At 39.5% G+C, this 19,995-nt stretch overlaps 1 protein-coding gene across 1 annotated transcript in view; it reads left to right on the top strand.

Moving 5' to 3' along the window:
* The window catches only part of MAGT1 (magnesium transporter 1), a 61,105-nt gene extending 41,298 nt beyond the window's left edge, over positions 1-19,807 (top strand). The window contains exons 6-10 of the mRNA XM_047764897.1: positions 301-390; positions 1,207-1,270; positions 11,123-11,197; positions 14,318-14,408; positions 18,371-19,807. Coding sequence (XP_047620853.1) covers positions 301-390; positions 1,207-1,270; positions 11,123-11,197; positions 14,318-14,408; positions 18,371-18,386 — 336 coding nt within the window. The 3' untranslated portion in view covers positions 18,387-19,807. The remainder of the gene's footprint in view (positions 1-300; positions 391-1,206; positions 1,271-11,122; positions 11,198-14,317; positions 14,409-18,370) is intronic.
* Positions 19,808-19,995: the final 188 nt, after the last annotated feature.

Below are 19,995 nucleotides of genomic sequence, written 5' to 3'. Positions count from 1 at the left end.
TGGGCGTGGCACTATAAAAAGCAAAAAGACCAAAAAAAAAAAAAAAGAAGAAGAAGAAAAGGCTTTTCAATATTCAGTTTTAAACCTCTATCAGCTTATTTATGATTTTAAAATAGTGTTTTCCTTTCAAAGTAAATATTATTGACTTGTGATCTTTGTGATGAAATATAAACCTTAATCAAGAAATCATCTGAAAAAAATTAATAGGTGTGATGCACTTTTAATACACCTATTAATCTATTCATACTGGGGACAGCTACATCATGTTATATGAGTATTTCATTGGTTTTTGTTTCCTAGTGTTTTGTGCTTGCTATGACATCTGGTCAAATGTGGAACCATATAAGAGGACCACCGTATGCTCATAAGAATCCCCACACAGGACATGTGGTAATGGAAGTCTTTTCATCGTGTACCAAAGTTAACCTTAATGATTATTATCCTGTGAGATTACTACCAGTGTATGGAGGAATTAGATTTAGTTTTGACTTTTCAATCTCTTTTTGTTAATGAGCTTCAATTGCTGAAAAGACTGCAGTACTCCTAGGAATTCCTGCTGTGGCATAGTGGATTAAGGATCCAGTGTTTTATCCACAGCAGCGCAGGTTCAATCCCTGACCTGGCACAGTGGGTTAAGGATATGGTGTTGGTCACAGCTGTGGCTCAGATTTGATCCCTGGCCTGGGAACTTGCATGTGCCACAAGTGCAGCTGAAAAAGAGGAAAAAAAAAAGACTGTGCAGTATTCTTAAAAATGGGAAGTTTCTTATCCCATTTGGTCAGTTCTTTTGAATAAGCTGGCTAAGTGTGAAAGTCAGCCTTTAAGTATAATAATTGATCAAGTACTTGAGTGTACTTTTTCTAAGCATTGTGCTAGGTATTATTATATAGTGATAAGAAAAACATAGTCCCTGTTTTCATGGAGTTTTTATTGTTGGATGTCATGATCTTATACACTGAAATACTAGCTTTCTTATATATTCTGTTGTTAAAAACATAAGTACAGTGAATAAATACAAAGAAAAAATAACACAGAAATAGCTTTTATTTTAGTCAAACTTTTGTACTGATGAATGCCACAGATCCAGTGCTTACATACAACAGGTGAATTAATAATTTCATAGTGTTTGAAAATAGTGCATTTTAGGATTAAAATGCCGAAATTTAATGTATATTTAAAGATTAAATTTGTCTTTTTTCCCCCCAGAATTATATCCATGGGAGCAGCCAGGCCCAGTTTGTAGCTGAAACACATATTGTTCTTCTGTTTAGTATCCTATTTTAATAAGTTCTTGGTGCTGTGTCTTAATTTGTCTGTTTTTTCACATTCTAGTATTCTCTCTAAGCATTTGGTTGAGGCTGCGTGCTCTTTTATTAATGAAAGTCATAATATCTTTGAAATCATATTACTGTGTCATCTGAGCCCAATCAGCTAAAGACCTCCAGGGACAAACCCGTAGTCTAATAAAGCCAAGTTTACTGAATCATTCCTACAAGGGATACTGTACATCAGAGGAAACATGCTTATAATACATTAAGAAACCAAACTATATGCAAAGGAAACTATACCTAAGGAAAGATAGAGCTGTTGTAGGATTTGAGGAAAGGTGGAGCTCAGATGAAGTGTAAATGAAATGATGTTTTAATGAGCTCAAAGCAAAGCCAGGCTAAGCAAAGCATTAGGTCTAGACTGTGAAATAGACCTAGGGTTCTGTTTCCTGGAAAACACGAAGTTCAGATAAATGGGGGATTTTTGTCTTTGGAAACTTCTTTTTTTTAATATGACTTTATTTTTTAGAGCAGTTTTAAGTTCACAGCAAAAATTTAGCAGAAGGTACAGAGACTTCCCGTATACCACCTGTCCCCACACGTGCATATCTTCTCCCATTATCAACATCCCTTACCAGAGTGGTGCATTTGTTTGTCACTGGACCTGTATTGACACATCATTATCATCCAAAGTTCAGAATTTACGTTAGTGGTCTGTATTAGTGTTGTACATTCTATGGGTTTGGACAAATGTATAGTGACAAGTATCCATCACTATGATATTCAGAGTAGTTTCACTGCCCTAAAAATCTTCTGTGCTTTGCCTATTCATCCCTCCCTCCACAGTGATATCAAGTAGATAAGAGTCTAAATTTCTTAGTATTACTGAACACAGTTTACCCACCCAAATACATAAGCAGTGACTCTGGAACAAATCAACAAGGTGAACAACTGTAATGTGCCTAGAGTTGTGCTTCTCAGCCAAGGGGTCCATACACTGAAATACTGGAATCAGTTGTAGCCCAGACTGTTAGAGAATCTTCCCAGTGACTTGAATGTAATGTGATTTGTCTTGCCTTCTCATTCCATGATCTAGATTGCTTAGAGGAGTTCCATTTTTTGGTAGTTTCAGATATACTTTGCATATAGTTTGGTTTCTTAATGTATTATAAGCATGTATAATGTGTTATATATGGCCTTCATAGTTATAAAAATGCATGAGAATTACAGAGAAATAAGAAAATACAGGCAAGAAGAAAAACAGTCATCATTATCAATGTTTCTATAATGATATATCATAATTCAAGTATTCTTTTATTGGCGAATATTACAAAGGATGTTTTCTTGGATATAAAAATAATTGACATACCTCTGAATTCCCAGAAGTAAGATTTGAACAAAGTGTACAAATGAGTCTATTGCTCTTCATGTTTTCTCTAGATTTTCTTCCAAAAGGCTTTTGCTTAAAAAGGGGTAGGGATGGAGTTCCCGTCATGACTCAGTGGTTAACGAATCTGACTAGGAACCATGAGGTTGCAGGTTTGATCCCCGGCTTTGCTCAGTGTGTTAAGGATCTAGCATTGCCGTGAACTGTGGTGTAGGTCATAGATGCAGCTCGGATCCCGTGTTGCTGTGGCTGTGGTGCAGGCTGGCAGCTACAGATCTGATTGGACCCTTAGCCTGAGAACCTCCATATGCTGCAGGAGTGGCCCTAGAAAAGGCAAAAAGACAAAAAAAAAAAAAAAGTAGGGAGTTTTGCTGCCAGAAATGTACATATGCCCTAATATCCTTGGCAAGTCCTAATCATTATGTATTCTCATTTTTTAAAAAACTGTTAATTTAGTAGGCAAAGAAATTGTATAAATATAGCTTGGACAATAATAGTGAAGGTAACTTAAATATTTTTCCATAATTCTACAGTTATTCTTCATTTTATGCAAATGTCTTTGCCTTCGTCATGTATAATGTATTTTTTTTTTTTGGTCTTTTGTCTTTTGTCTTTTTAGGGCCGCACCTGCGGCATATGGAAGTTCCCAGGCTAGGGGTCTAATTGGAGCTGTGGCTGCCGGCCTATGCCAGAGCCACAGCAACACCAGATCCAAGCTGTGTCTGCGACCTATACCACAGCTCACAGTAACGCCGGATGCTTAACCCCCTGAATGAGGCCAGAGATCAAACCTGCAACCTGTGGTTCCTAGTTGGATTAGTTTCTGCTGCACCATGATGAGAACTCCAACTCTTATTTTTTTCTCTTTTTTCATTCCTTTTCTTTTTTGCTTTTTAGGGCCATATATATGGCATATGGAGTTCCCAGGCCAGGAGTCGAATCAGAGCTGCAACTGTCAGCATACACCAGGGCTCATAGCAACACCAGATCCCCAACCCACTGAGCAAGGCCAGGGATCGAACCCACATCCTCATGGTTATTAGCTGAATTTGTTACCACTGAGCCACAATGGCAGCTCCTATTTTTTTTCATTTTTTTCTAAGTATAATTGATTTACAATATTTGTGTTAGTTTCAGGTATACAGCATAGTGATCCAGTTTTTTTCAGGTTTTATTCCACTATAGGTTATTATATGATAGTGAATATATGATATCACTTATTTGTGGAATCTAAAATGTGGCACAAATGAACCTATCTATAAAACCAAAATAGACTCACAGACATAGAGAACAGACTTGTGGTTTCCAAGGGGGAGGGAGGAAGAAGTGGGATAGACTGGGAGTTTGGGGTTAGTAGATGTAAACTATTACATTTAGAATGGATAAGCAATTAGGTCCTACTGTATAGCACAGGGAACTATATCCAGTCTCTTAATATCTTTGGATAGACCATGATGGAAGATAATATAAGAAAAGGAATATATATATACATACACACACACACACACACACACACACACGCACATATATTTGTAAGACTGTGTCTTTTTAATCTACATACAGACTTATTTAAGTGATCTTTTTTAAATTACATTTTATTTATTTTTTAATTATTATTTTTTAATAGTTATTTCCCCAGTACAATTTTTTCCCTACTGTACAGCATGGTGACCCAGTTACACATACATGTACACATTCTATTTTCTCACATTATCATGCTCCATCATAAGCAACTAGACATAGTTCCCAGTGCTACACAGCAGGATCTCATTGCTAATCCATTCCAAAGACAATAGTTTGTATCTGTTAACCCCAAGTTCCCAAATCACCCTACTCCCTCCCCCAAGTGATCTTAAATCCTTTTTTATATTTGCCTTTTCTATTGTGATTTTTGCTTTCCTATAGATGTTCGCTTCTTTTTAAAATATTTCTTTTAGACTAGGTTTAGTATTGCTGAATTGTTTTAGTTTTGTGAGAAAGTCTTCATCTCTCCTTCTATTCTAAATAAATCTTCTATCCTCAATAAATCTTGGAGTTCCCGTCGTGGCACAGTGGTTAACGAATCCGACTAGGAACCATGAGGTTTCGGGTTCAGTCCCTGCCCTTGCTCAGTGGGTTAAAGATCCAGCATTACCATGAGCTGTGGTGTAGGTTGCAGACACAGCTTGGATCCTGCATTGCTGTGGCTCTGGCGTAGGCCGGCGGTTATGGCTCCGATTCGACCCCTAGCCTGGGAACCTCCATATGCTGCGGAAGCGGCCCAAGAAATGGCAAAAAGACCCCCAAAAAATAATAATAAAAAAATAAATCTTGCTGGGTATAGTATCCTAGGTTGCAGGTTTTTCCTTTATAGGACTTTGAATATATCATGTCACTCCCTTCTGGCCTGCAAAGTTTCTGCAGAGAAATCAGCTGATAGCACTATGGGGATTCCCTTGTAACTGACTCTTTTTCTCATGATGCTTTTAGAACCCTCTCTTTCTCTAGTTCCTTGTTATAATAATCTGCATTTCCATTAATAATCTTTCTTTTTTTCTTTTTTTGGCTGCGCCCTTGGCATGCAGAAGTTCTTGGCCAGGGATTGAGCCTGCGTCACACCAGCAGTCTGAGCCGCAGAAGTGACAATGCAAGATCAAACTTGGTGAGCCACCAGGGAACTCCCTTAATAATCGTTCTTTTATTTATTTATTTTTTGTCTTTTTGCCATTTCTTGGGCCACTCCTGCAGCATATGGAGGTTCCCAGGCTAGGGGTCTAATCGGAGCTATAGCTGCCAGCCTACGCCAGAGCCACAGCAACACGGGATCCAAGCTGCGTCTGCAATCTACGCCACAGCTCACGGCAACACTGGATCCTTAACCCACTGAGCAAGGGCAGGGATCGAACCCACGACCTCATGGTTCCTAGTTGGATTTGTTAACCACTGCGCCACGACGGGAACTCCAATGATCGTTCTTAATTCAGTTATCTGTTTTTGTTTTTTCTTTTTAGAGGTGCACCTGCTGCATATGGCAGTTCCCAAGCTAGGTGTCAAATGAGAGCTGCAGCTACAGGCCTGCACCACAGCCACAGCAACACGGGACCCAAGTGGCATCTGCAACCTATACCACACCTCATGGCAGCACCAGATCCTTAACCCACTGAGTGAGACCAGGGATTGAACCCGCATCCTCATGGATACTAGTTGGGTTATAACTCATTGACTCACAGTGGGAACTCCCCAGTTATCATTTCTACCACCTTTTTTTTTTTTCTTTTTAGGGCCACATCTGCAGCATGTGGAAGGTCTCAGGCTAGAGGCTGAATTAGAGTTGCAGCTTCTGGCCTACGCCACAGCCACAGCAACATCAGACCTGCATCTGCTACCTATGCCGTAGCTTGCAGCAGCGCAGGATCCTTAACCCACTCAGTGAGGCCAGGGATTGAACTCTCATCCTCATGGATGCTAGTCAGGTTCTTAACCCTCTGAGTCACAATAGAAAATCCTATTACCACCTTTTTAAACTAGTAGACTGGTGACCTCTGTTTCATTATTTGTTCTTTCAGGGGATTTCTTTTATTCTTTTAATTGAGATTAGTTCCTCTGCCTTTTAAAAAAATTTTTCACTTAATTTTCTCTGTCTCTATGAATTGAGGAGAAGAGACTGTGGTCTTAAAGGGATGTTTTTATATGGGAGCATTCCTGTGTAGACTGTGTGTCTAATGTTTTTGTTGCCAGGGTGGTTTTGTTATAGGTGTCAGCTTTGTCTTTCCTCAGGGTGGTGCTGGCCATTATCCCCTTGATAAGGGGGTGTAGTTGGTGTTGGAGTATCTAGAGTCTGTGTAGGATGTGAGGTAGGGCTTCCTCTCTGCTCCATGGTTGTCACTGCTCTTAGGGGCAGAGTCTGCTGCCCAGATTTTGAAGATTGGGCTGAGTCAGTTTCTTTTGTCCTTGGGTGTGTTCCCTGCTCCAAAGGTGATTGCTGAAGCAAGTGAGGTCTGTGTGGTCACAGGCCCTATCTGCCACCTGTGTAGGTGTCCACACTTCTGCTCTGAAGCAGCACAAGGTCACATGCCTTTGTTGTGTTTGTCCCAGATCTAGTGCAAGGCTGTGGTGTGCAGTAGGCTGGGGCTGGGGACTGGGAATTGAGGTGGTTGTGCTGCCGCCTGAGTTCTGGGCCGCCTCTGTGGCAGTCTTTTCCCAGGACCTGACTGCCTCAAATCTAGGGCTAAGCTGTGGAGTTTAGTGGGAGGAGCTTGGCTCTTCTGCTGGGAAAGGAACCACTATATCCACCCAGACCGTACCCCAGGCCCTCTAGGTTCTCTCTAGGTAGCTAGGTGATGCCTCTCCCAGGGCCTGCCTGCCTGAGATTCAGCATTTAAAGAAGCACTGCATGTTCTTGCAATGCCACCCCAGGTGCCCCAGGCTGTCTCTGCATAGCTAGACTGAGTCTTTGCCCATATCTTGTGCCAGACTGTGGTGTGAAGTGAGCATGGCCAGAGTTTTCACCTTTTCAGATTGGGAGTTGTGGCAAAGCAGAAGTCACCAGTGTAAGGCTTTCTCCACCCTGATTGTTAGCAAACCATCACTCATATGCTCCTTGCAAGTAGAGTGTAGGCTTCAGCTCTTCACTCTGTACCAGCATATTTCTTAGCATGCAAGGAGGCGTATCTCCTCCACTCAGCACCCCAGGACTGGGATGCCCAGATAATGACTTGATCTACTCACTCCCCAGGGTGAGGGTCCACCCACACAGACCTCTTCCTTACAGATGCCACCCAGAGGCTCAGATCCCAACCCTATGCCTTTTTTCCCTTGTCTTACCTTATTTATTACGTGGAGATATTTCCTGCAGTTTTGGTTGTATAGGAGTGCTTCTGCCAGTTTCCAGTTGGTTTCCTATGAGAGTTGTTCCAGCTGTAGATGTATTTTTGATGTGTTTTGCGGGGAGGTGAGCTCCACGTTCTGCTACTCCACCATCTTGAACCCCAAACCTACTAGCTCATTTAATAGACTAGTTCCTGTACGTTATGGAATACCATCTCCTCTATTTTCTATTCTTTCTCTCAGGGTAACATGTCATTATGATTATGTAATTATTTTTTATTTATTTCATTGTTTGTACCCCTTCTAGAGTGTAAACTTGTCCAAGGAATGGTCTGTATTTTCTCTAACTTTGTAACTCCAACTAATAATGCCTACCTATAAAAGGCAGTGTTGGAGTTCCCGTCGTGGCGCAGTGGTTAACAAATCAAGACTTAGGAGGAGTTCCCGTCATGGCGCAGTGGTTGACGAATCCGACTAGGAACCATGAGGTTGCGGGTTCAGTCCCTGCCCTTGCTCAGTGGGTTAAGGATCTGGCGTTGCCGTGAGATGTGGTGTAGGTTGCAGACGCGGTTCGGATTCCGTGTTGCTGCGGCTCTGGCGTAGGCCGGTGGCTACAGCTCCGATTCGACCCCTAGCCGGGGAACCTCCATATGCTGCAGGAGCAGCCCTAGAAAAGGCAAAAAACGAAAAAATAAAAATTGAAAAAAAAGGCAGTGTTGGTAAAAGTCTATAAATGAGTTCTCTTATGGCACAGCAGGTTAAGGATCTGGCATTGTTAACTACAACAGCTCAGGTCGCTGTGGTGACGCAGGTTCAATCCCTGGACCAGAAACTTCTGCATGCTGCAGGTACAGCCAAAAAAATTTCTATAAATGAAATGAAACAATACATATAGAATTGCATCATAGCTCTTAATATCTGAGAACAAGAGCACACAAATACCTTGGTGGTATACTGTAAGTTAGAATGCTCATTCAAAGAAAAAGCATACAGACAATGATACAAAAACAAACTTTTCCAAAAACAAAAGTCTCGGAGTTCCTGTTGTGGCGCAATGGGAACGAATCCAACTAGTAACCATGAGGTTGCAGGTTCAATCCCTGGCCTTCTTCAGTGGGTTAAGGATCTGGCATTGCTGTGAGCTGTGGTGTAGGTCGCAGACTCAGCTGAGATCCTGCATTTCTGTGGCTGAGGCGTAAGCCAGCGGCTACAGCTCTGATTTGACCCTTAGCCTGGGAACCTTCATATGCTGCTAAAAAGCAAAAAAAAAACAAAAACAAAAAAACAAACAACAAGTCTCAACCAAAAACAAAAAACAAGTCTCAACCAAAATCAAAAAAACAAAAAACAAGTCTCAACCAAAATCAAAGTACCTTATAATGAAAATCTATAGGAAATTCACTTGTGGCACAGCAGGTTAAGGATCTGGCTTGCTGTAGCTGTGGCATGGGTTCAGTCCCTGGCCTGGGAACTTCTACACGCCATGGGTGTGGCAAAAAAATTGAAAAAGCCTGTAGAAATTATCAATCTTGGGTGTTCCTGCTGAGCTGCAGTGGGTTAAGAATTCAACTGCAATGGCTCAGGTCACTACAGAGGTACGGTTTCAATCCCTTGCCTGGCAGAGTGGATTAAAACATCCAGTGTTGTGGCTCAGCAGTAATGAACCCAACTAGTATCCATGATGATGGGGGTTCGATTCCTGGCCTTGCTCAATGTATTGAGGATCCAGCGATGCAGTGAGCTGTGGTGTAAGTCGCAGACATGACTCTGGATCTGGCGTTGCTGTGGTATAGGCCAGCAGCTGTAGCTCTGATTCGAGCACTAGCCTGGGAACATGCAGCCATAAAAACAACTTTTAAATAAAATTAAAAAAAAAAAAATCAGTGGTTGCTGTAGCTGCATCTCAGATTTGATCCCTGGCCTGGGATTTTCCATATGCCATGGATGTGGCCATAAAAAAAAATGATCATTCTTTATGTATACCTGCATATAAAGAGCCCTAGTAAGAAAAAAAAAAAATCACTGGAGAAGACGACTTGGCTAAACAAAAAACATGAATGGGTATCAACCCTAATAAGAGGCTATTGAAGTGAGAGTGTGAAATAATAATGAAGGGATCAATAGAGAAATTTAGAGCCAATTATAAATTCAGACCTTATCTGAACACCTATTTTTCCTTTTCTCCTAAATTATACCCACATCAGGGAACATACAATGTGCATGTGTATAGGCATAATTAATATGAGGGTTTTTTTTTTTTTGTCTTTTTAGGGCTGAACCCTCGGCATATGGAATTTCCCAGGCTAGGGGTTGAATCAGAACTGCAGCTGCCAGTCTACACCACAGCCACAGTAATGCAGGATCCTAGCCATGTCTGAAAACTATACCACAACTCATGGAAACGCCAGATCCTTAACCCACTGGGTGAGGTCAAGGATAGAACCCACATCCTCATGGATACTAGTAGGGTTTGTTACCGCTGAACCACGACAGGAACTCCCTAATATGAGCCTTTTAAACTGCTGTTTGTGTTCACCAAACTACAAATTGAATCTCTCTTTTCTATTAGAACACATTCTGTTTGCTTTAAAATTTGATTTTTCTTTTTTTGTTTTTTGGCCACACCCACAGCATGTGGAAGTTCCCGGGCCAGGGATTGAACCCATGCCACAGCAGTGACCTGAGCCACAGTAGTGACAATGCTGGGTCCTTAACTGCTGGGTCACTAGGGAACTCCTTATTTTTCTTATTTTACTGTTCAATCATGTAATGTGTTACCTCTGTACATGAGTAGATCTATTTTGTATTTATATAGTTTCTATATTACACTGAATGAAAGTGAGGTCATGGAATGTAGGATTTTCTTTTTTTCTAAGAATAGTGCAGTTTAGGTAGTTGAGTGGTAATTTATGCTTTAAAGATTAATTGTTGGAGTTCCCGTCGTGGCGCAGTGGTTAACGAATCTGACTAGGAACCATGAGGTTGCGGGTTCGGTCCCTGCCCTTGCTCAGTGGGTTAACGATCCGGCGTTGCCGTGAGCTGTGGTGTAGGTCGCAGACGCGGCTCGGATCCCGCGTTGCTGTGGCTCTGGTGTAGGCCAGTGGCTACAGCTCCAATTCAACCCCTAGCCTGGGGACCTCCATATGCCGCGGGAGCGGCCCAAGAAAGAGCAACAACAACAACAACAACAAAAAAGACAAAAGACAAAAAAAAATTTGAGAAGTTATTTCTTAAAAATTAGTTATTCTTTCTAAATGGTGTACATTCCAAGTGTGTTCTTTTTTGGAGGGTGGTTGAAATAGAATAGCTGTTAATTTTTTTAAATGTGTACAAGATTGGAACAATAGTTGGAAAAAAGTTCTAGGTTATTTCAAAATACAATTTTAGAGGAAAACACATATTTCATTTATAAGTTAGAGTGGGACAATTTGTTTAAAATATCAGTCCTTATTTGTGCAAATAAATTAATTTTCCAACCTTAATATTTTTTATATCTTCATAGTAAATGTTGTACTGTATAGACACAAAATTATTTAATTACAATTTTTTGGAATTAAAAGTTGAGGGTTTATATATTTATTCATTCTATATTATTCTAAGAATGTTAAATTTGCATGTCCTTTTTGTCTGTGTGAATTTCTCCTTAAACAATTTTTCCAAGATGGTGGGGTTACCCTAGGGATGGTGCTTTTATGTGAAGCTGCTACATCTGATATGGATATTGGAAAGCGAAAGAGTAAGTTATATCATATGCCAAAATACAGCAGTTCTGCCTTTAATACAGAAAAAAACAATGTCCTCTTAATCATGTCCCCCTTAGTTATATTATTTTACTTCTTAACTATTACAAAAGTAATACATGCTCATTGGAGAAAATGTGGGAGAAAATAGGAAAATGAAACATTTGAGGGGAGAATCATCCATTATTCTGCCTTTGAAAAGGTAATATTAAATATAATATAGTTCTTTCCATTTGTAAAAATATCTTTTCAACTATATATATAATATTTTGAATCTTATACTCCCTTTTTTTTTTTGCCTTTTCTAGGGCCATTCCCATGGTATATGGTGGTTCCCAGGCTAGGGGTTCAATTGGAGCTATAGCCGCCGGCCTACACCAGAGCCACAGCAACGCTGGATCCGAGCGGCATCTGCGACCTACACCACAGCTCAGGGCAATGCCGGATCCTTAACCCACTGAGCAGGGCCAGGGTTCGAACCCGCAACCTAATGGTTCCTAGTCGGATTCGTTAACCACTGCGCCACTACGGGAACTACAGGGTTTATTAACCACTGAGCCATGATGGAAACTCCTCCCTTTTTTAACTGGGGGTAAAATATTTCACTAAAACTTTCCTATAAATAATTTTTTCATTTGTACTCTATACTGCAATTTACTTAACCATTTTGATTTTGTTTAATTTTCCCTAATTTTTATTATAATAAATATTTATTTAGTGACTATTATAGTATATATTAAACTTTATCCTCATTTCGTATTAATTCCTTAAAGTAGAATGACTGTGTGGTCCTGTGTATGAGTATTTTCAATTAATCTTGATGTTTTAAGCTAATGATGCCAAATTCTTTTCTCAAATGTTTTAATAATTTAGATTACTACCAATGGTATTTCACTGTAACTTTATTGATATTAGATAACCTTGTTAAAAATGTGTGTGTAGTGATAATCAGATAAGGGGTAGATTTTTTTTGTACTTCTTTGGTTATTTGTGAAGTCAAATATTTTCTTAGATGTCTATTAGCTGTTTATGTTTTCCCTTCTGTAAAATGTCTTCTTGTCTCTTGCCATTTATACATTAAAGTCTTATTCATTTTCCTACTGGTTTGCATGAACTTTTTATATGTAAGAATATTCACACACTGATTTTTGTAACAAAGAAATGCTAACAATGTAATTTAATTTACTTAGCATGAAATCAGTTTAAGTCAGAGTTTTCTGAGTTAAATATCATCAAAATTAACCTAGCTTAATAGGCGTTCCCATCGTGGCACAGTGGTTAACGAATCCAACTAGGAACCATGAGGTTGCGGGTTCGATCCCTGCCCTTGCTCAGTGGGTTAAGGATCCGGCATTGCCATGAGCTGTGGTGTAGGTTGCAGACGCGGCTCGGATCCCGCATTGCTGTGGCTCTGGTGTAGGCTGGTGTCTACAGCTCCGATTCAACCCCTAGCCTGGGAACCTCCATATGCCGTGGGAGCGGCCCAAAGAAATAGCCAAAAAAAAAAAAAGTTAACCTAGCTTAATAAATCTGTTTACTTTTTCTTTTAGAAAAAAGATGATGTCATTGGATTTTAAATTTGGGAGATATTTACTTTGCTGAATTTAAATGAATTTTTACAAATAGAAAAATAGAACTAATGTATCATTTTTTTGTATCTGAAAAAATTGCCTATGTCAGTATTCATTATTGGGGAAAGGCCATCTGGGTACTACACTGCTGGCATGAATTTAAATTTTAAAATGGGAATTCCCATCGTGGCTCATTGGAAACGAATCTGACTAGTATCCATGAGGATGCAGGTTTGATTCCTGGTCTTGCTTAGTGGGTTAAGGATCCGGTGTTGCCGTGAGCTGTGGTGTAGTTCACAGACTCGGCTTGGATCTGGCATTGCTGTGGCTGTGGCATAGGCCAATGGCTACAGTTCCATTTCAACCCCCTAGCCTGGGAACATCCGTATGCCAAGGGTGTGGCCCTATAAAGACAAAAAAAATTGTAAAACATTTTGTCAATGTATATTAAAATAGTCAGAATTTTATCTACTTCCAGGATTTCTAACCTGAAGAAATAATCACAAATAATAATAAATATTTATTTAGCATTTATTATGTACCAAGAACTCCCCTAAGCACTCTTAGATATTTGGCAAAAAGTAGCGTACAAACATATATTCAGAGTGAAACTGTGTATATACATGTATGTGTGCATTTGATTAGGAAAACAAAAAGACTTCTACAATGAGCATGTGTTAATACTCAGAAAAAAAAGTTTCATTTACATTTTAGCCCCTAATCATATTGTGTGAAATTTTAAAAAGGAAAAAGTTATTCTCTAAGTATGACAAAACTAAAAATTGTTTTTAGTATTGATCATTAAATATGTTTCCCTGGAATTTCCATTGCTGTAGCTCACATGCTTCCCACCCCTACCTCTATCCTTCTTAGACAGTCTTAGTCCAGGGACTCAAAGAGCCTCAAGTTATGGGAATCATACTTAAGCATTGTAGGGTCAGCATATAGAGTTAAGCTTGGTAACTGCCATGCTAAACCAGAGCATATAGGGTTAATGGAAATAGCTATAAATTTAGGACTAGGATTCAAGGGATTTTTCCCCAACATTACTCAACATTATTCAACATTATTATTATTATTAATCCATGTTAAAAAGAGTTCCTCATACAAGCAGTGTAGTTACCCATGCATGAATAAAGTACTTTCAAGTAGGGCTGTCACAGTGATATTACCAGATGTCTTTAAGTCAGTAATACAATAAGGTTGTATTAAGGATTTAAAAGTTTAAAAAATGAGTGATTTTCTTGTCAGGAGTAAGACAGTGTTTCTAACACTAAATTCTTGACTGTGATGGCTTTCACGAAATTCATTATTTCGTGCAATTAAATTGCACAAATATAAATGGACCTATTACATTGTATTGGAGAAAACTAAAGAAGGCAAACTCCTAAAGATGAATGAGGATGAAATTTGTTGTAAAGTTGAGATTTACCAGTAAATTATAGCGCTTGCTTTTCATTCTTGGAAATGTAGCCTAAAATTTATGCTCTGGCTCTTTATTATGTTTAACATGCTCATTTTACTCTCCTTTTATTTTTTTTGCAGTAATGTGTATGGCTGGTGTTGGACTTGTTGTATTATTCTTCAGTTGGATGCTTTCTATTTTCAGATCTAAATACCATGGATATCCATATAGGTATGATTATTATTATTGTTTATTTTTTGGCTGTACCCACAGCATGTGGAAGTTCCCGGGCCAGGGATTGAACCCATGCCATTGCAGTGACAATACTAGATCCTTAACCCACTACACCACAAGAGAAGTGATTACCTATATTTATAATGATTAGAGTTGATGTAGTTTTATAAAAAAATATATATTTTTTGGTTTTTACCTCCAAACTATTCTAGCTTCTAAAGCAAAGAGGTAGGCTTTAATTTAGGTATACTGCATAAAGAAATTAAGTCAATTATGATACAGTGAGCAATAGTATGTGATTTATCTTCTCAGGAACATCCTTCAGGGTTATTCTGATATCACCTAATTTATCCTATAAATCTATCAAACAATAATGATTAGAACTTTTTTTTTTTTTTTTGGTCTTTTTGCTATTTCTTGGGCTGCTCCTGCGGCATATGGAGGTTCCCAGGCTAGGGGTTGAATCGGAGCTGCAGCCACCAGCCTATGCCAGAGCCACAGCAACGCGGGATCCGAGCTGTGTCTGCAACCTACACCACAGCTCACGGCAACGCCGGATCGTTAACCCACTGAGCAAGTGCAGGGACCGAACCCGCAACCTCATGGTTCCTAGTCGGACTCGTTAACCACTGTGCCACAACGGGAACTCCAGAACTTTTTTTTTTTTTTCATTTTAGGTCTGCCCCTGCAGCATATGGAAGTTCCCAGGCTAGGGGTCAAATCAGAGCTTTGGCTGCTGGCCTACAGTACAGCCACAGCAACACCAGATCCGAGCTGTGTCTGCAACCTACAACACAGCTCATGGCGATGATGGATCCTTAACCCACAGAGAGAGGCCAGGAATTGAACCCACGTCCTCATGGCTACTAGTTGGGTTCATTAACCACCGGGCCATGATGGGAACTCCCCATTAGAACATTTTATACCCTATCTTCTTACACAGTTCCTTGTCTGCATAATTTACATCTTCTTAAGGACAAAATTATTTTTAAATTTTTTTTAAACTTCTAATTTCCACTTTTCAGGCTCTTTAGGTGGCATAAATAGAATATTTGATTAGAATCCAGTTTGTAAGTGTTTCCACCATGGCTCAGCAGAAACAAATCTGACCAGTATCCATGAGGACACAGGTTCGATCCCTGGCCTCACTCAGTGGGTTAAGGATTCTGGGTTGCTATGAGCTGTGGTGTAGGTCACAGACGCAGCTTGGATCTGGCATTGCTGTGGCTATGATGTAGGCCAGCAGCTACAGCTCTGATTCAACCCTAGTAATCCACTTCGTAGAATGTATAATAAAAAAGTATTTAAGAAGGTCTAACCGGCTTGAAATGTTCATAGAGATCTCTAAGGCTCAGGGAAGAAATTATTCTTCTGATTATAAGTTCTTGATTTTACTCTTTTAATAACCAAGAGAAATGTACCTGTATATAACAGGGAATGTTTTGACTTAGTTTTATAATCTGAGTGCCATTTACTATAATTGCTATTCTTTTAATACAACATTGTCCTGGTGTTCCCGTCATGGCTCAGTGGTTAACAAATCCTACTAGGAACCATGAGGTTGCAGGTTCGATCCCTGGCCTTGCTCAGTGGGTTGAGGATCTGGCGTTGCCAAGAGCTGCGGTGTAGGTCAGGCGTGTGGCTTGGATCCCTCATTGCTGTGGCTCTGGCATAGGCCGGTGGCTACATCTCCAATTGGACCCCTAGCTTGGAACCCTCCTTGTGCCGTGGGTGTGGCCCTAGAAAAGACAAAAACACACACAAAAAAAGCAAAACATTGTCCTGTTGTATAAAGGACTATGAACACTAAACGTAAAGTATATCAAGTGATATTTTTGAGACACAAATTCTTTCTTCATATTAATTTTTTTTGACTGCCCACAACGTGAAGAAGTTCCTGTGGTAGAGATCAAACCATGCTATAGTAGTGACCCAAGACACAGAAGTGACAATGCTAGATACTTAACCCACTGAGCCACCACGGAACTCCCTTCTCATTCTTTTTTTTGGGGTGGGGGGTCTTTTTGGGGCCACACCCTCGGCATATGGAGGATCCCAGACCAGGGGTTGAGTTGGAATTGTAGCCGTTGGCATATACCACAGCCACAGCAACACCAGGCCTGAGCTGTATCTGCGACCTACACCACAGCTCATGGCAACACCGAATCCTTAACCCACTGAGGTGAGGCCAGGGATTGAACCTGCATCCTCATGGATACTGGTCAGATTCATTTCCGCTGAGCCATGACGGGAACTCCCTCATATTATTATTATCATTATTATTATTATTATTATTATTTTGTCTTTTGGGGGCCACACCTATGGCATATGGAAGTTCCCAGGCTAGGGGTCGAATCAGAGCTGTAGCTGCTGGCCTAAACCACAGCCACAGCAATGCCAGATCTGAGCCACATCTGTGACCTACACCACAGCTCACAGCAATGCCGGATCCTTAACCCATTGAGCAAGGCCAGGGATCGAACCTGCATCCTCATGGATGCTAGTCAGATTCATTTCTGCTGAGCCATGATGGGAACTCCTCCCTCATATTTTTTTTTTTGTGTGTGTGTCTTTTTTGGCATTTCTTGGGCCGCTCCTGCGGCATATGGAGGTTCCCGGGCTAGGGGGTCAAATGGGAGCTGTAGCCACTGGCCTACGCCAGAGCCACAGCAACTCGGGATCCGAGCCACGTCTGCAACCTACACCACAGCTCATGGCAATGCCGGATCCTTAACCCACTGAGCAAGGCCAGGGATCAAACCCACAACCTCATGGTTCCTAGTCAGATTCGTTAACCACTGTGCCACGACAGGAACTCCACTCCCTCATATTATTTTTAACACAAGTTTTTAGTAGATGATTTCGAACTCTCTGGTCAGTTTATTATATTGTGACATTCTTAAATGCATTTTGAGTGGTGAACAACTTAAATTATTTTTTGCATTCTTTTGGCAAATTTATTTATTTTATTTTATTTTTACTTTTTAGGGCTGCACCCATTGCATAGGGAGGCTCCCTGGCTAGGGGTCAAATCGGAGCTACATCTGCCGGCCTACAGCACAGCCACAGCAATGTCGGATCTGAGCCACATCTAGCGACCTAAACCACAATTCATGGCAATGCTAGATCCTTAACCCAGTGAGCAAGGCCAGGGATTGAATGCATAACCTCATGGTTCCTAGTCAGATTTGTTTCCACTGCGCCACGACAGGAACTCCGCAAATTTATTAAATTTTAATACTAAAGCCTATTAGTCTATCTTTTTTCTTTCTTTTTCTTTTTTTTTTTTTTTTTTTTTTTAGGACCACACCCGCAGCACAGCATATGGAAATCCCCAGGGTAAGGGTTGAATTGGAGCTACTGCAGCTGGCCTATACCACAGCCATAGCAATGTGGGATCCAAGATGTGTCTCTGACCTACACTGAAGCTCACAGCAATGCTGGATCCTTAACGCACTGAGTGGGGCCAGGGATTGAACCCGCATCCTCATGGATGCTATTGGGGTTCGTTATCCATGACTAGTAGTCATGGATTGTAGTTGGGTTGTGGCTGAGCCACGACGGGAAATCTGAGCCTATTAGATCTTTTATCCTTGTAATCTTCCGGCTTTATACTTTTATTCTTCTGTGCATGTATATTTTAAAATAGTTTATCCTCTATAGAATACTAACTGGAATGAAAGGGTAATCTTACTGAGACTTTTATTACTTATTCAATCATCATGGTTGATTCAGTTATTAATTGGTATCTCTCTTCAGAAGGTATTTTAACTTGAGTTTATGTCTATTTCCTTTTCTCCAAAGACTAAAGACTATCTCAGTGTCTCCCTTTGCTATTGGTGCCCAAAGTTATACATGTATCCAAAAATTCTTTGATCTGACAAAATCAAGATATTTATTGGAAGTAAAGCCTACTTTTCTTCCAGGGATTAATATACTGTTGTATATATTTGTTTCAGCTTTCTGATGAATTAAAAAGGATTCCAGAGATATGTAGACACTGGAGTAATGGAAATTGAAAAATGAAAAACGTGTGTGTGAAAAGAAGAAAGCAATTTGTGTATTTTGTATTACCTCTTTTTTTCAAGTGATTAAAATAGTTAATCATTTAACCAAAGAATATATATAGTGCCTTAACAAGCAATTTTCTGTCAAAATCATGAAGTATTGGGATATGATTCTTCTCTTAACCTTTCCTTCCCAGTAAACTTTATGGAACATTTAATTTAGTAGAATTAAATATTTTATAAAAATTTTAAAACTATTATGTTTTATTAAAACAAGATTCAAAACTACTTTAGTTAACTTTTGGTCATTTGATTTTTATTATCGTATCCAAAGGTGGGGGGAAAATGTCCTGACCAGGTGTTCCTGCATATGCCTGTTACTGATAACAGCAAGCTATACTTCTTGGTAGCTGTAGACATTAAGAAGTATCTCTAAATATAGGATTATGATTTCTGCATGAATGTGGTATTAACTAACTTGTATTTTGAAAGATTTCAGGTTTATTCTGTCTCCCTACTTTTTTAAAGGTGGTTCCCTCTCTAAATAAAAATGTAGATTACTACTAAAATCAGCGTAAATTTAAAATAGTCTAAAATCTTTCTGAAAATTAGACATTATCATTTATTTCATTTGTACCTAAGAGAAAAATATGGGTTTATCTGGTTAAGATGACTTCTGTATTACAGCTATAACATATTTCATTAGCCCTTGTGTTTAGGAATAGGATTCCCCTAGCTTAGGAAAATAAAACCATGAAATACTCAGTTGTTGCCTATGATTAGAAAGTAAATGTTTCTCAAAAGCTGTTCTGTTTTTTGCTCTTATTTTAGCCTTCATTTTCTCACTTTAAGAGGAGAAACAAAGTAATCATTTGAAGAGGTTTTGTTTGAGATTTTTTTTTTTCTGTCAGTGAAAATAATAATATATGCTAACCAAATTCTGTGAAGAATGAAAGTTGGTGGTTATCATTAGAGCTAGCTATAACTTCCCCCATAGTTGTGAACAGTATCTTGAAATGCCACTATAATGGAAATATGAGAATTCTGATAATGAAAAAATTTTAAAGAAATATTAAAAGTGTTACATTAAAGTAATGCTGTGATTGCCTGCTATTATTTACCATCTAATAACTCTCCCATGTGGTCCAGAAGTGTTAATATAATAAAGGTTTGAAGAAAGAGATAGATATAATTGCCTAAGAAGAAATGTTTTATGTGAGGTTTTTGTTTTTGTTTTTGTTTTTGTCAGTAGATTTGGTGGGTGAGGGGATATTTACTCTTTAACAGAGCCTGTTTTTGTTACTCCCCTGTAAATTGTGTGATTCTCGATTCCTTTTCTGCCGTTCTTGTACTTGCCTCAGGCCAAATAAATTTATGCTGTGATTCTTATGAGACTTGTATGAATATGCCCTCATTTGTATGGACTAACCAGGTGAATATTACTGCCATGTAATCTGTATAGCTCCAGATAATTTACAAAGAGCATTGAAAGAATGAATTTTTTGTATTTGTTTTGTCTCCCTTAAGAGCACATTCTTATTTTGTAAGGCAAGAAGTTGCATTCTGGCTAAAATCTG

Source organism: Phacochoerus africanus, chromosome X, assembly GCF_016906955.1.
Source record: "Phacochoerus africanus isolate WHEZ1 chromosome X, ROS_Pafr_v1, whole genome shotgun sequence".
NCBI classification, from domain to species: domain Eukaryota; kingdom Metazoa; phylum Chordata; class Mammalia; order Artiodactyla; family Suidae; genus Phacochoerus; species Phacochoerus africanus.
The sequence above is the reverse complement of the archived record's forward strand: the minus strand, read 5'-3'. Positions and strand labels throughout refer to the sequence as shown.